This window comes from Lolium perenne, chromosome 7 (genome assembly GCF_019359855.2).
Source record: "Lolium perenne isolate Kyuss_39 chromosome 7, Kyuss_2.0, whole genome shotgun sequence".
In the NCBI taxonomy this organism is placed as follows: Eukaryota; Viridiplantae; Streptophyta; class Magnoliopsida; order Poales; family Poaceae; genus Lolium; species Lolium perenne.
In genome coordinates this window covers 227,091,873-227,108,228 of record NC_067250.2, presented here as the reverse complement: position 1 = coordinate 227,108,228, position 16,356 = coordinate 227,091,873, and the positions used below count along the sequence as shown (strand labels likewise).

Here is a 16,356-nt window from a genome sequence, read left to right as displayed (position 1 = left end):
CTCCGAGCTTCCGTCCGACACCTCCAACGAGGGAAAGCCTACTGGATGGCGCCATTGGTGGGAGAAAGCTCCGACGCCCAGCAGCGACGACGATTCCCTCCCGCCACTTGACAGCGCGGAGGAATGGCTGGGCGTGGAGGAGGATGTGGAGGAAGAAGGGTCATCAGAGGAGGCGGCGGTGGCCCGTGCGAAGGCGGAGGCGGACGCGAAGGCCAATACCGCCAACGCCAAGGCCAAGGCCAAGGCGCAGCCGGCGAGCACCGGCGACAACGAGGAGGACTCCGACGCGTCGGCCGACACCGCCTCTTCGGAAGAGGTGACGAGCAGGAAGCGCCACCGTGACGACGACGACGAGGCGGGGCCATCATCGAAGAAGAAGTAGTAGTTTAAAATAATTTGTATGTAATTTAATTATGTTTTTTCGAAGTTTTATATGTATTTTGTTTATGTTGAACCGATTTGAATATTAGTAAAGAGTTTTATTCTATCTATTTAAATTATTTTTAATGTTTGGGAGCGGCGTTTGGGGACGCGACTGGGGAGCGACGTCCCCCAAAGGCGGCACGAACAAAACACGTCCCCCAAACGCTCGATCCGGCGCGGTTTGGGGGACGGTTTGGGGGACGCGAAGGAGATGCTCTAATAACGGCGGGAGTTTAGGAGACGAAATAATAATGGATTGCTTATATATTTTGTCCAATGAAACAACGTGCGCGCGGCATGGACTCGTTCGCGTGCGTCAGCGTGAAGGAGAGAAGATCCACACGCTCTGCAGTACCGAGCGTCGCGCGCGCGCGCTAATTACGCAAGATTTGCCGGTCGATTCGCCCAATCCAACCCTCCAAAGCGACGAAGAATGCCCTAGCCACAAAAGCATTCCCTGTGCCTACGTTCGCCGGCCGCCATGGAGACCGCCGCCAAGCGGGCTCGTGCCGGCGACCCTACCAACAACGACCGGCTGAGCGCCTTGCCGGACGACCTTCTCCGCCACGTCCTCGCATTCCTCCCCTCCCGACGGGCCGTCCAGACGGGCGTGCTCTCCAAGAGGTGGACGGGCCTGTGGCGCTCGGTGCGTCGTATCGACATCAAGATCGACGTCAATAGCCCATACCACGGCGACTCCTATTCCAAGGAGAAGTGGGAAAGGGCGGAGAACTTTGTAAACAACCTGCTCACCTTCCACGATGCTCCAACCCTGGATGCGTTCCGGATCGTCATCGGATCAAATCACAAGGATCTACTTCCAACCATCAACAGATGGGTTTGCCGTGGCATCAAGTATCGCCCGGCCGATGTCGAGATCGGGTACTACTTTCACGGTGTGTACAAATTACCCCATCTGGACTCTGCCAGCACCGCTCTCCTCAAAAAGCTCTATCTTTTCGGTGTGTATTTGGACAACCATTTCGAGAAGCAGCTCCGTTCAGGATGCCCGGTCCTGGAAGACTTGACACTCCAAGAGTGTTGGACTTACTTCCGCGACATTCACTCGAGCACGCTGAGGAAACTTGTTCTTCGTCACTGCTACGGTTCGTGGGAGATGCTGGTTATCAGGGCTCCTGCTCTTGTTTCCTTGACCATATTCACTCTGTATCGTAAGAATGGTGTTACGCTTGACGGGCCCATGAACCACCTCGTGGATGCATCCATTTGTCCGTTCGACAGAAGGTCCTCCAATCCTAGCCGAGTCTCGCTTCTTGGCAGCCTGTTTAATGTCAGGAATCTCGAGCTGATATGCCTTCCGGCAGAGGTATGCGTACCCTCTTTCCCTCCTTCCGTCACGTTCATAAGCATAAAGTACTAGTAGTATGTTCCAATATTTATTTGAATAAAGGTTTATTCCACCATTATGGTATCTTGTTTTTTTTTTTTTGAGGTGCATCCCTCAAACTTAGTGAACTTGGGTCCTATCTCTATGCATTTCAGGTGATGCTAGACAAGGAATTAGATAAATATCCATCTTTCATGAACCTGAAAACCTTGTCCATGACCAGCTGCTTAGATACCAAAACCTTCTTGGTAGATGGACGTCTAGGTAGCAGCTGCGACCCGCACGAGAAATTCAATGCCCTAGCAAGATTACTGCACAAGGCCCCGAATCTAGAGAGGCTAACTTTGGAGAACTGCTGGGTACGCAACTCTTTTTTTAGTCCTTCAACTACTGTCACTATGTGCTTCTTCAGTCGATACTAATTGCTTTACTATATATCTGACACGGTTTTTTTGTGCTGCCAAAAGAGTCCACGAGGGTCAGAGCAAAAGATGACGGCGAGTGGCCTCTCACTTCGTACTCCAGACCAAAAGGATTTCGATTGTCCCAACTTGAAGTCAATTGAAATCAAATATAGAGATGATGGCAAAGATCATGAAAAGCACCAAATGTTTCAACTTGTGTGCGGCCTTATAAAGAACCTAGACTATCCTGCCGTTACTTTCTCCAGAATTAAGTGAACTTAGTCGTCCTTGGCTTGTAGTATTTTTTCAGACTTACGTTGCACTATGCCAGTATGTGACATTTTGTGTACTATTTGTTTCTATGAATGGATCAACCAACTATTGTCAACTTGTTTGTGTGCTGACACCACAGTCGTGTATTGTTTATGTCTTTGCTGGTTTTCTGAAGGACCTTCTGCAGGCAGTTACCACTGGTATTCATTATATACTTTTGCTTCGTCAGGTTCATGCGTCTCCATCCAATGTGGCTGTAAGTTTAAAGCGTGATGGGAACACGGGGTGCTAGCCTTTGGTGATTCTGCTGCGAGATTCACATACCGGATTGGCTATTGCTTCAGAAGGAATCTGAAGAACTGACTGAAACTCAACCTATGTTTCAGCAAATTATTATTGTTTCCTTTGAGGAAATGGAGTAGATTTCTCTACAGTCCCAGGAAGAGAGGATTGACACTCAGAACACCTCACAGGATCACACTTCTCAGCAGCCCAAGCAGCTCAACAGATCACCTAGCCCAGTTTTCAAACATGGCTTCATTTCCCGCGTCAATGGCCACTGGAACATCTAGCAAGCATGGCAGTTAAATCTGCTACACCTTTAACTACTGCAGGTTTACGCAGAGGCTTACATAGTGACAAGGAAAGTTAGTTGAGATAACACTACCTATTTACCTAATCAGTCCAACCCTAGAATACTCCTCCCGCCGCCGCGGCCAGGCAAAGGCCGCGGGGCGTGGCGGCGGCGGCGAGCTTCCCCCGTGCGCGGATGGGACGGCGGCTGGGTGCTCCCCTTGACGGCGGTGGCGGTAGACCTTCTGCCTCCCGTGTGATGGCGGGGCGGCGGCGGTCGGAGGAAGGAGTGGCGGTGGCGTGCTGCAGCCTCCCTTGCCTCACGTCGGTGGCACACCGGTGGTGGCTGGGTGGGACGGTTTGCGCCATCTCCTCCGCTTCTCGCCGGTGCGGGGTGGTGACCTTGGGTTTCTCCCGCGGTTCGAGGACGCCCGGGGCAGCAGCCTCGGGTTCGACGGTGGAGGCGACCTTCTTCTTCGTCGGAGGTGGTCAGCCAGACTGGTAGCCCTGTGTGGGGGATCATGGGATCTCACACCAGGGCCGGGCCGACAAAATCTGGGGCCCCGTGCGAAACCTTAAAATGGGCCCCTGTCTCACTGAGAAAATATAACTAAATAACAATTATAAGTTTATAACATATATGTGTCTTAGATGGACGTTCAAAGTGAAGAACTACTACCGACACTAGACGATTCTAAACCGTTGTAAAATCGTCTTAAAAATTATTTTAAGAGGAAATAGTTTAAACCCCAACCGTACCGATGGTCCTACCAAAAAATACCCAAATCTAATGGTTTTGATGCATTTAAACTATGATAGAAAAATAATTTTTCATAATCTGATTAGGCTGATAGCATGTAAAGCTATCCCACTAAGTATATTATATAGACAAGCCCATTATAAGAACGATCCCAATGAGAGGAATACAATATCTCTATATCAAATTTATCTCAATCTCTATAAATAAAGATCAATATAATTAATTGTATGATTTGAATATGAGAAGTCAAGATATGTAGTAGTAACTTCCTAATATATTTAAGATTTGAAATAGAAATTTGTTTTAAAAATAGTTATAGCCTGATTTATGCATGCAACTTCTTCGGGTTTTATTCAAGACTAATAAAAATAAATAATCAAGCATGATGTATCATAGGCATAGCATGGAATAAAAAAAAGTCGAACAATAGAAAAGAAAGAAAACAAAAGACTAAAGGATTCGAACATGCGACCTCCAATACTAGAAAGCCTGACCTTACAACCAACTAAGCAACGATGGCTACAGTAATAATTTGCGAAGTATGCCTTTATATATACTCTACATGGAAGGCAAACTTAGAAATTTTGGGCCCCCAAAATTTCTGGGCCCTGTGCGGCCGCACGGGCCGCACTCCCGTCGGCCCGGGCCTGTCTCACACAGGTTTCTAGCGATGGTGATCTAGTCCGGGGTGTCATGGCGGCCGGTGAAAATTGAGCCTCGACCCCGGTCTTGGCGGATGATGGCGGCGTCGGTCGACGTCGTTACCTTGTCGAAGGCGTCATCTTTGCCCATCTTGGCACTACACTCGGCGAGTTGGGGAAGCGCGGCTATCGGTGAAAACCGTGTTCCGACCTCGGTTGGCGGACGATGGCGACGTGTCGCGCCGCTACCTTCTTGAAGGCATCGTCGACGCAGTCTGCGGTTTCTCACTCGTGCTGCTCCGGGAGAAACCCTAGGTCCGGGTCTCCCGGATCGGACCATGGCGGCACGTCCTGCGTCGTTCTACCTCTTGGGGCATCGTTTTTGGAGCAGCTGTTGGATGTTGGCGGATTTCGGTGGAGTGGTGTTCATCTACCACTTTGTTGGAGTTGAGTCTCAGTGGCATGGTGCTGCAGGGTATCGATGACAGATGCGGGATGATGTATACGTGCGGGAGGGTGGAGCCGTCTGGCGTCATGGTGGCATCGACGGCAGGTCTTGCAAGGTTAATGCGATGATCTCTCTTGAAGATGGAGTCGAGGAAGACGGTGGGAGCAACTCCTGTGGCGTGTGCGTTGGCGTTCGTTGAGAGTCTGCTTGACCTGATGTGTTTCTCACCTGCTATTGGGCGGTTTGGGAAGGCATTTAGTTTTCGATGATGTGAGTTGGTGTATTGTCACCCTCTTCATCCCACTGTAGGTATAGTAAGGTTGCTTTGAGTTTTGATCTTTTAATTTTGCTTCTTGTAAAGTTTCATGAATAATCTAATAAAAAAAGCCTGGATGCAGAAGCTGGGACGATATTTCCCCTATTTCGAAAAAAAGGTCCTCTCATAAAAAAACTTCCCAGTCCAGCTCGCGCCCAAGACCGAGGTGATGAAAGATCCAGATGATGGAGAGGATTTATCTCCGTCGCGAGGGTTAATATTTTGCTTGTTACCAAGAAGGTGTTGGAAACATAGCAATTGACTATTATGAATTTCAAATTTATGAGACAACTTAGAGGACGGAAATAGAGTGACGTGTTTATGATGAGATCTAGCATGTAATAGAGATGATGAGATGGTATTCTTATAGTGGAGTTGCGGACGAAGAAATCGTGGGAATATTGATATTCTTTTCCATGAATTTGATTAAACTTATAAAATTTTATACACCTTCATTCTGGAATAAAGAGAGTATATCGTTCAAGGGAAAGTGCCCAACCGTGACATGACATGAGAGAGAGTAGAATTTGTAAACTCGGGTACACCTATACCTGCCGTCTAGTTCACTGTCGAGATTCTAGTATTTTTTTCCTTCGCCCGGATGAAAAATGTATAAACTTAAAACTATTTGAATGTACAAAAATATTTAAAAAATGATATCCAATATTTGTTTTTTTTTTGGTGCAGCACTAATGTGTATAATGCGCTTCTTTGAATAAGCAATACAATTTTGGTATAATGTTGCGCAAATAGATACAAAATATCTCACAATTTATGGTTTAAATTTATCAGTGATTTGCAAAGTTTTGACATTTGCATGGTTCCATTTCGAGGAAACAAAACGAGAAACCTTGGGGTACGCGGCTCTTTGAGGCGAATATGAATGAGAGCCCCTGGCGGTCAGCTCCGGACCAGAAATTTTCATTTGTAGTAACATTCGAAATTACTATTTATGGCAAAATTTCCTTTTTTGCACAAAAATTCTGACCAAATTTACTATATAGGAAAAGTTCTGCATGCAAGCTAACTGACAGATTCGCTGATAGAATCTTTTCCAAATTTAAAAATTCAAAACATTTTAATTTTTAAACGACAACTCCAAATTAAGATTCGCTTTCATCAATAAATTCGTCTCGATGAGATCTTCAAAACTAGCACCCATGTTAATATGTTTTGACAAACTTTTTTTAGCTAAAGTTATTAACCATCTCTATTTGAATAATCAACTCTCCGTACTCGAGTGATCAACGGTAAATGTATAAAATTATCTACCCCTAAAGTTAACTTTATTTGAAACATTTTGATGGATTCTTTTTAAATCACATGTTATTAGCCGATATTTCCTTTTCTAACAATTGTTTAGCGAAATTTGCTATTTATGGAAAAATATTGCATGCATTTAAGATACGTTTTCACTAATAAACTCGTCTCGACGAGATCTTCAAAACTAGCACACATGTTAATATGTTTCGAAAACTTTTTTTCGGGCTAAAAGTTATCAACCCTGAAATACGTCACTTATCAACCGTAAATTTAAAAACTTACCAACCCGAAAAAGCTAATTTCACTTAGAATATTTGAGCGACCATTTTTTTAGTTTACAAGCTATCAACCGGTGCCTCGTTATTTATCAACGCTAAAATATAAATAACTACCAAGTCTAAAAAAATTAATTTCATGTAGAATATTTTAGAAAACTCTTTTCTAGTTTACAAGCTATCAAACCAATGCCCTTTATTTATCAATGGTAATTATTGATAACCTGGCAACCCGAAAAAGCTAATCTCACTTAAAATATTTAAGCGACCAATTTTTAGTTTACAAGCTATCAACCCGGTGCCTCGTTATTTATCAACGGTAAAATATAAATAACTACCAACCCTAAAACAACTAATTTCATGTAGAATATTTTAGGAAATTTTTACTAGTTTACAACCTATCAACCTGATGCCCCATTATTTATCAATGGTAATTATTAGTAACTATCAATCCTAAAAAGTTAATTTCACTTAGAATATTTGAGGGACCATTTTTTTAGTTTACAAGCTATCAACCCGGCACCTGGTTATTTATCAACGGTAAATATAAGTAATTATCAACCCGAAAAAGTATTTCATTTAGAATATTTTTAGCGACCCTTTTTTAGTTTACAAACTATCAACCCGGTGCCTTGTTATTTATCAACGGTAATTATAAATAGCTATTAATCCTTAAAAGTTAATTTCACTTAGAATATTTTAGAAACCATTTTTTTGATTTACAAGTTATCAACTCGGTGCCCTATTTTACCAATGGTAAATATAAATAACTATCAACCATAAAAAGTATTTTCATTTAGAATATTTTAGCAATTTTTTTATTTACAAGCTATCAACCCGGTGTTTCGTTATTTATCAACGGTAAAAATAAATAACTAACAACCCGATGTCCAGTTATTTATCAACGGCAAAATATAAATAACTATCAATCCTAAAAAGTATTATATTAAAATATTTTTGATATTTTTAGTTTCCAAGCTATCAACCCGGTGCCCCATTATTTATCAACAGTTAATATAAATAACTACCAACCCTAAAAGTATTTCATTTAGAATATTTTAGCGACTCGTTTTTAGTTTACAAGCTATCAACCCAGTGACCCTTTATTTATCAATCGTAAATATAAAATAACTATCAACCTTAAAAAGTTAATTTCATTTAGAATATTTTTACGACTTTTTTTTGTTTACAAGTTATCAATCTGGTGCCCCGTTGTTTATCAACCGTAAATTTAAATATCTAGCAACCCTAAAAAGTAAATTTAATTTAGAATATTTAAGAAACTTTTGTTAGCTTACAACTTAAAAAATAGTACTTAATTTAAGTAGCAAGTCGTAGTTCATTTGAGTTGCAATTGAATCTTCCACCAGTTATTTCCCCCCTAAAAAACCACTAGCCCGAAAAAGGGAATTATAAAAATTAATCCAAAAATAAATGAATTATCGTATGAAATAACAACAAAACGGAATTGCAAAAAAAAGAACTGTCAAAAGGGAATTGCAAATAAAGAGAATTGAGAGTCTGCCTCGTGCTGAAAAGCTGACTCATTAAATGCAAACGCATAAGATACTTTATGGATGCATGCAGTGTGAACGGTCTTGGGTGTATGCAACTTGCAAGTGGGAACATAAGCTGGTACTGTGAACATACAGCTGCATGTGAACGTAATTAAACACTACGTGACAAAAAAAGGAATAATTTCGCGCATGGCACGAGCGCTGCCGCGCAAAAAAACAGACCGCGCGAGCGGTTTATTGCCAGGGAGGGAATTGGAATATGAATGGCTTTTCACATAAGCCCTCTAGTTAAAAGAAGACAAATTTTTTTACGTATAAAAAAAGATGCAACTAAGTTTTGAATGGGAAGTGGCACTACAGGAAACACTTAAGGTGCCGACGGCCAAAACTTACGTCGATGGCTTTTAGTCGACGCCGTCAGTAGAGGTCCCGAGCCGGGCAGCCCAACAGCATGGCCGTCGGCCTAGGTAAGCCATCGGCGTAGGACATGTTGGGCTAACGGCAGCCGTCGGCATAGAAAAAAGTCGCCGGCACATGTCATGGCCGTCAACGTAGGAAAGTTGTCGGCGTAGGGGGAGAACGTAGCCCCGGAAGACCATGACATCACGGCGAAGTGATGGTGTCACAACTACGATGAAGTCCAAGCCGTCGCCTTTTTCTAAAATAAAATCAAAATTTTTGCTCCACACGACCCCCTCTCCCCACCTCCCCCTTGGATTGCATTTTTGGTTTTTAAAAATAATATAAGAAAATATTCTAAATTTTAAAAAAGAAAATCCTTTGAGATAATCATGTATTATGTGTTCTAGTTTTTAGGAAAATTAGCACACATGAATTTCAATATACTATGAAAAGACGTCATGTTTTAGTAAAATAGCTTTTCTGGTTACATAAGACCTCCGATGAAAATATTTTTTATATAAAAATGTATCTACGGAAAATTTTACATACGATTTTAATGTCTAATGGCTATTTATGGCTGCTTACAAATTTTAATTCCTCAAAATCAAAAATAAAATAGGAGTTTTGCAGGGTTTATATTTTGATGAACATGAAAAAAATAAAAATAAAAGTAAAATTCATTTACTGTTATTTGAATTCAAGATTTATTATTACTTATTCATTGCTATTTAGTCAAATAATTTTTTGGAATTCACAAAGACGTGTGGCACCATGGTCCAAGGGATAATAGGATTGATAGGGTACTGTTGTGGGTATACTTTATAGGTATATCAATGGCATGGCCTAGATCCGGCAAGCCCGGGTGGTCCATAGTTGGTGATGAGGCGTGTGGCCCATCGGGCGGCCCAGTTGCTGTAGATCCTGAAGGATGAAGTCCAGCCCAGGAGAGGAAGCCGGATCCCGACCGACCTACAGAGGAGGCCGGATCCATGAGGGCCTATGAAGTATCCGTATCCAGCACGTACTATGGAGGAAGGTGGATCCTTGACGTACACGGCAAGACTTTGTACCGTAGTTAGGAAACTTGTATTCCGGCTAGGACTCTCCATGTAAACCCTAGATCCGTGCGCCTTTATAAGCCGGATCCCGGGAGCCCTAGAGGCACAACCACAACTCATTGTAACAACGTGAAAGCGCCCAGATAATTCCAGACAAGCAACAGTAGGCCCTGTCATCGTGCAGGTGTTCCGAAGCTGGGTAAATCGCGTACCACCGTCCCGTGTGCACTCCGCCCTATGGCCCCTACTTCTTTTCCCCCTCGTGAGGATCCCTCCTCCGAGGTACCGTCGAATAGGCAACGACAGTTGGCGCCCACCGTGGGGCCTGCGGCGTCTGGAGGCCGGAACCGGGAGGGTTCCGCCATGGGAAGCTACGACGACACCATCGCTGTGGGGCGCGTCCTTTACGCTGGAAACCTTCCGATCGTCCCTCCGGATGAGTGCTGGATTCCGGCTAAGACAAACCGCGTCAAGCTCTCCATCGTCCCAGTCGGCGGCATACACATCTTCATCGGCGAAACCGTCGATTCCGACGGAAACGCTCTGGTAAGTAACGCTGATGCGACCGCCGCTGAGCAGGACGCAGTCGCGAAGATCCGATCTGAGATGCAGGAGCTTCCTAGAGAAGATTCCGCCTTGGATCTGGAAAAATCAAAACCCCCCCAATCCGCCCCTGAGCAGGAAATAAAGGTGGAAGACCAATGCAGATCCGCCTGGGTATCCCAGGTGTTAGAGAAGCAAAGGTGTCACTTCGTACACTTCTTAGCCCATACCGCAGGAGCCGCCCCTCAAGAAGTCGGAGCAGGCCCCATGCAGGTTGAGGCACCGGAAAACAACGTTGCTCCGGATCAGCAGGAGGCTGTTGGAGAAAGCATCTCTCCGGCTGAAGAATCGATCCTGGGCAACCTAAGCCCAATTTCCGGGGATGCCCCCTCCATGGATACTGAAGAGTTCGATCGCAAGGTGAAGGAGTTCGGGGGTAGTGATGAAACTGAAGTTGAATCCGCCCAGCCTAAACAAGTTCTTGCCACTTTGGCGGCGCTGGATCAGCAACATTCAGAAGAAGACACTCTCTGCGACCCTCAGCCATCCCGTGCTGGATCTCCGCTCTCACGGGAACGTCCGCACAGGGAAATCTTGTCCCCAAAAGAACTGGTCGAGAAGGCAGGCATGGATGCAGTCGCACACTCAGATATCCTCAACAAACCCATCACCCCCGAAGACGCATTAAATGCGGAAGCGCTAGAAGCTAAGAGACAGGAGATGCTGGCAACAGCCAAAAAGTTTGCCACCACCGCAGCAGCAATGCTTGATGAGAGGAGAGAGGCCGCGCATTTCATGGATAATTTTCGCCAACGAGAGCGTGAGGTAGACGAATCACTGGTGAAAGTCAAGCAACTCCGGAAGCATTGGGAGGACAAGATCACTGAGGCTCAACAGGAGGTCGATAGGATCCGGCGTGAAACTATAACTCCCCGCAAGATCACCTTCGCAACTCCGACCGAGCAGCAGCCGCTCGCCACGCCAAAGGATAATATGAAGAAAGCTGCGGAGATCTTGAAGAAAAACGACGAGGAAATCGACATCGACTACGTCCGTACGCTCGTTGCTTCAGCAATGAAGCAGCAGAGCAAGGCAGATACTTCGCGCAAATTGGAATCCAACCCGGAGCATTGTATCTCTACAGCGCAGAAGGACGCCTACGACAATCGCCATCGCGATGAAGAATCGCGAACTGGATCCTCGGAACGCAGAAGGAAAACCAGAGAACACCCAAATCCAATCCCCGTACCATCAAAGACGCCTCCGTCAGATCCGAAGAAGGGAAAGGATGCGATGTACTCCGGCAAAAACAAGTACCGAAACCCGTCAGCTCCGCCCAGGGGATACCCGCGTCCTCCGCTCCCTCGCCGCCGTAGTCCAGCCGGAAACACCAGACCTCATGGGCCTGGTGGAATCAATATCCGCGACACCGTGGTCCCTCCGAGGAACACGAGCAGGGAGCGTACGCCAGAACCCCGACGTAGCCGGAACAGCTATCATGAGCCCGAGCCCAGGAGGAGTCGGAATGACGAACGCGAGCCAGAACCCCGCCGAAGCCGGAACGACGGCGGCAGCCAACACCATGGTGAAGGCAGCCATCGAAGCCGGAGTCCACATCACGAAGGGCGCGAGGAGTCACAGGGCGGAAGCAAAAGGTCAAATCGACCCCCTCGCAGATCTCCCTCCCCACCACCTAGTGGTGGAGGCGGAGGTGGAGGCGGAGGCGGAGGCCGGAGATCTCGCTCACGCTCAAAGTCTCCTCGCAACGGCCCGCGCGACGCACGGGAACGCCTCAACAAATACAGATCTGACTACATCGGCCCAAAATGCTTTGGCAGGATGATTCGAGAGGAACCAAAGCCAAGGATGAACCTCAAGCTACCCGGAAATCTGAAGAACTATGATGGCACCGAAAGGCCGGATACCTGGATCGAGGATTACTACAATGCAGTAACCTTCGCCGGACGAACCCCTAACATCGCCTGCCGCATGTTTCAGATGTACCTTGTAGGTCCAGCCCGGATTTGGCTAAGCGACCTCAAGAAGAACTCCATCTTTTGCTGGTTCGACCTGAAGAACGCCTTTGAAAAGCACTTCAGGGGCACCTACAAAAGACCTACCACAACAAGTGACCTCCAGGCCTGTATCCAGAAGAAGGGTGAAACATCAAGGAACTTCCTCACCCGATGGCTAGCAACCAGGAACGAGTGTGAGAATGTCGATCACACCACAGCTATGCACGCCTTTATAGGTGGATTACAAAGGGGAGGATTGCTGCGGCACAAGCTCACTTGCTTGGCTAACGCAAACAAACTGACTTTGGATGACATGATCTCCATCGCCAGTGATCATACTGCCGCCGATGACGACGCAGGCGGAGATCTAGCAGCTACAGCAATTCCCCTGCATCAGCAAAAGAAGAACCATGACAATGGCAACAGCAGCGGCAGCAAGCGGAAAAATCCCCCTGATGACCAGAAGAGTGGCAGATCCGAGATGGTCGCCATGGATTTCGAACGCGGAGGTCAAGGAGGCGGAAGAGGCCGCGGCCGCGGAGGCGGAGCTGGCAGGGGCCAGCAGCGTGGTGAAGTCACTGCTGCCGGAACCCGCGCCCTCCAAACCTATGAAGAATACAGAGACATGCCCTGTCTGGCACACTTGGATCCGGCTACGGGGAAGTCCACTCACACCAACCGCAACTGCAAATGGGTCAATGATCTCACATCTGACCCGGAAGCAGGCTACAAGCGAGCCCGGAAGCACCGCCCTCACGGCAAGGGAGGCAAGGGCAAGAACAAGGACAAGGAGGAAGACAGTTCCGAGGCAATGGATGAGGATGATGCTTCGCCGGATCCCAAGGAAGGATCCGCAGTTAAACCCAACCCCTTTGTCAAAAAGAGTGCAGGCGCGTACCACACCTTCCTCGGAACCCCAACAGTCCGTTCCAGCAAATCAGCTCTCCGGATCCTGAACGCCACAGTGCCGGCTGTGCCGCAGTATGTCAGGTGGTCGGAAACTCCGTGTACGTTCGATAGGAAGGATCATCCTACCATCGTTCCGAAGGAGTGCTACGCATTGGTTGTAAGTCCCCGCATCGACGACTATGACTTCTCCAAGTGCCTTATGGACGGCGGGGCCAGCTTGAACATCATGTACCTGGAGACTCTGGAGCGGATGAACCTTACCAAGGAACAGCTCAAACACAGCACCACTGAATTCCATGGTGTGGTTCCGGGTAAAAAGGCAAACTCCTTAGGCAGCATCAGACTTCCCGTGGCCTTCGGCGATGTTGATAATTTCCGCGAAGAGATGATCACGTTTGAGGTCGTGCCCTTCAAGAGCTCCTACCACGTCATCTTCGGCAGGCCCACTGACAAGGTATTAACTTATCAATGCCTACAGATTGTAGACTAGGGTTTAGTTGGAAGTAGAGGGCAAGTGGATCTCGAAGGTTTCAGCCGAAAAGTACTCGACGAATATGAAAACTAGGGTTACGTGAGACAATGATTTGATCCTTTCTTTGTCCCTCGACTCCCCCTTATATAGGAGGTGGAGCCGAGGGATTCGTGATACACAAGTTACAGAGTCCGGGAGGGTTTCTGACCCGTTCCGCAAGATTACAAATCTATGTTTCCTAATACAACTCTAACTTTCCTTAACTCTATCTTGGGCTTTCGAACTTTGTATTCTTCGAGTCATGGGCTTTCAGTAAACCCCGTGTACTATCTTCGGCAGGCCCATTGGGGATGCCTATGTCAGTAGCCCCCGAGATTTTGCTTGAATCAAAGAATCAAGAAAAATCTCCAATTTTATATTTTTGCCAAGCTCATCACATATCTTTAGATACGCAATTCTATATTGTACAGGGATACTGGTAGTTGGGGCTAGTTCATCTTACAGATCAGGTACTAGTTAACTGCTCTAGTGGCAATCCGTAAAAACCTACTTCAAAATCACGTCCCTAGACATGATCTCGGATACTGGTGTAAACTTCGACAGGTGCCGCTTAAGGTCTTACCATTCTGTCGAGTCCCAGTCATATTTTATCGGGTACCTAACGCGTCCATTAGGATTTTTCTTCGTATCTGTTGATACGGAAAAAAGTAGCAATCCGACGTCAGAGACGGTGCCACGCCGCTCAGAACGGATCTCGGGTCTTACCTTCGCAAAGTTTTGCGGCATTCAGAGATTATTCGCGACTTTTAGCGCTCTGAGAATATATTGTCAAGTGCTTTTTTTCGGCTGTTGGAATAGCACATTTTATTGAGTCACAGATGACTTATATTGACTTCCCGATGGGAGTATATGTCGAGTTATTCATGTAACTCGAAATATGCTCACTTCTTGTATTATTTCATCGGGCACCCGAACAACGTTCCCGATGGGAGTAGCCCCCGAGGCTACAGCCAAGGATTTGTACTTGGTTGTAGGCTCCACACTTTATGCCGCTATATTGTCATTTTTTCTCGAGCTTTTCATATCTATCGGGTGCGCGAACAGCGCTCCCGATGGGAGTAGCCCCTGAGGCTATGAACAAATGCTTGCGTTTGATCATAGGCTCCCACAATTTCTATATTGTCATACTCGAATTTTACTTTTTTCCAAAGTAGCCCCCGAGCATTTGGGCAAAAACTTGTATTTGATCAAAGGCTCCCGAAATAATCGATAATTTTTCCTGCCACCAATCTTCTTATTTCATACTGTCCAGATTTTTGCCTTGGTCAAAGTGACCTCATTACTGACGATAGCCGCGATCGTTTCATCTGGAAAACGCGAGTGCTGCTCTCTCTCTGTCTTGTGGGTCCAAATTTCTTGTCATCTTGACACGTCGTGCAAGTGGGGGACACACGTCCTCCGCTTTTCCTGGCGCACGTACTGTAGCGCCTGTTCTGTTTCTTCACAGTAAAAATACCTTTTTACCCCCTCATTATGAGTTCATTGTCTGCCGCACGATTTCTCCATCCAACGGTGCATTGCTTCGCTAAATCCCTATATAAGTCCTTCTTCTTCCTCCGTTCACACCTTCGCTCGCGCCGCACCTCTTCTCCCCTCTGCAAAAACCTCCATTGCGCCCATTGCTTTCTGAGCTCACCCACGCACAAACTTCGCTCTTTCACCACCGTTGATGCCACCACGCGCGCGGCTTACTCGCCACAGCACGCCCGAATCCAAGATAGCCGCTGAAGATCTGGAGTGGGAGAGATCGAAAATCTCCAACCAAGATGTGAATTTGATGAAGAAGCTGGGGCTGATAAAAAGGAAGGCGCCATTCGCTTCCCCAGCGAAGAAAGCTACCCCTCTCCTCCAATCGAGTATCGGGTTAGTTTTGTCGACCACCTCATCCGCGGTCTCTCCACCCCTATTCATGACTTCCTCCGCGGCCTCCTCTTTGTCTATGGGGTTCAGCTGCACCAGCTGACCCCTAACTCCATCCTCCATGTCATCATTTTCATCACCCTCTGGGAATGCTCGGAGTTCCTCCTAACTGGGCTCTGTGGAAGTGCATCTTCTGCCTCCGCCGTAATGGCTCCCACAACATCGCCTACAACATAGGCGGTGTTGTTATCTGCGTCCGCTCTGACGTCGAGTATTTTGACGTCAAATTCCCCGACTCCGTCCAAGGGTGGCGCAAAAGATGGCTCTATGTGCACGAAGAAAGTGCCAACTCCGTCGAGCACAACATAGCTCCTTTTGATGGAAGCGCCAAGATTCTTCGTCGCCGTTCCTGGGATGCTGAAGCTACCGAAGAAGAAAAAACGGCGACAGAGGCCCTCATGTCCCGTATCCATGAGCTTCAGAATACCCGAGGCAAGGAACTGTCGGGTATCCAGATCACAGCCTATTTCCTTAGGATTAGGGTGCAGCCTCTGCAGGCTCGCAAAAATCCCCTTTGGACTTACGCTGGCGAAAAAGATGCGAATAGGCTCTCCAAGGATCTTTCTGTAAAGGACTTGGAGAAACTTATCCGAAGAATTTCATCGCTCAGCAAGAAGGATCCTATTCCATCCTCTTGCCGCGTGGAGCCATACAGCGACACCAATCCTCTCCCCCAGGTATTTTCTTTGTCTTACATTTTGTCCTCCCGACTTTTTTGACTTTCCGAACTTTTTAC

General features: G+C 46.6%; 1 protein-coding gene across 1 annotated transcript; it reads left to right on the top strand.

The window, feature by feature from the left end:
• The first annotated feature begins 904 nt into the window (after window positions 1-904).
• LOC127312064 (MEIOTIC F-BOX protein MOF-like) lies at window positions 905-2,451 on the top strand. Its single transcript, XM_051342538.2, has 3 exons — window positions 905-1,750; window positions 1,927-2,130; window positions 2,239-2,451. Exons 1-3 carry the CDS (start codon window positions 905-907, stop codon window positions 2,449-2,451), a joined length of 1,263 nt encoding a protein of 420 aa, XP_051198498.1.
• Window positions 2,452-16,356: the final 13,905 nt, after the last annotated feature.

Bases quoted from the DNA above. Each gene is read 5' to 3' on its own strand.
- LOC127312064 (XM_051342538.2), top strand. From the start codon at position 905: ATGGAGACCGCCGCCAAGCGGGCTCGTGCCGGCGACCCTACCAACAAC. The intron at 1,751-1,926 runs GTATGCGTACCC...TATGCATTTCAG, and splicing joins TGATATGCCTTCCGGCAGAG to GTGATGCTAGACAAGGAATT. The intron at 2,131-2,238 runs GTACGCAACTCT...TGCTGCCAAAAG, and splicing joins TAACTTTGGAGAACTGCTGG to AGTCCACGAGGGTCAGAGCA.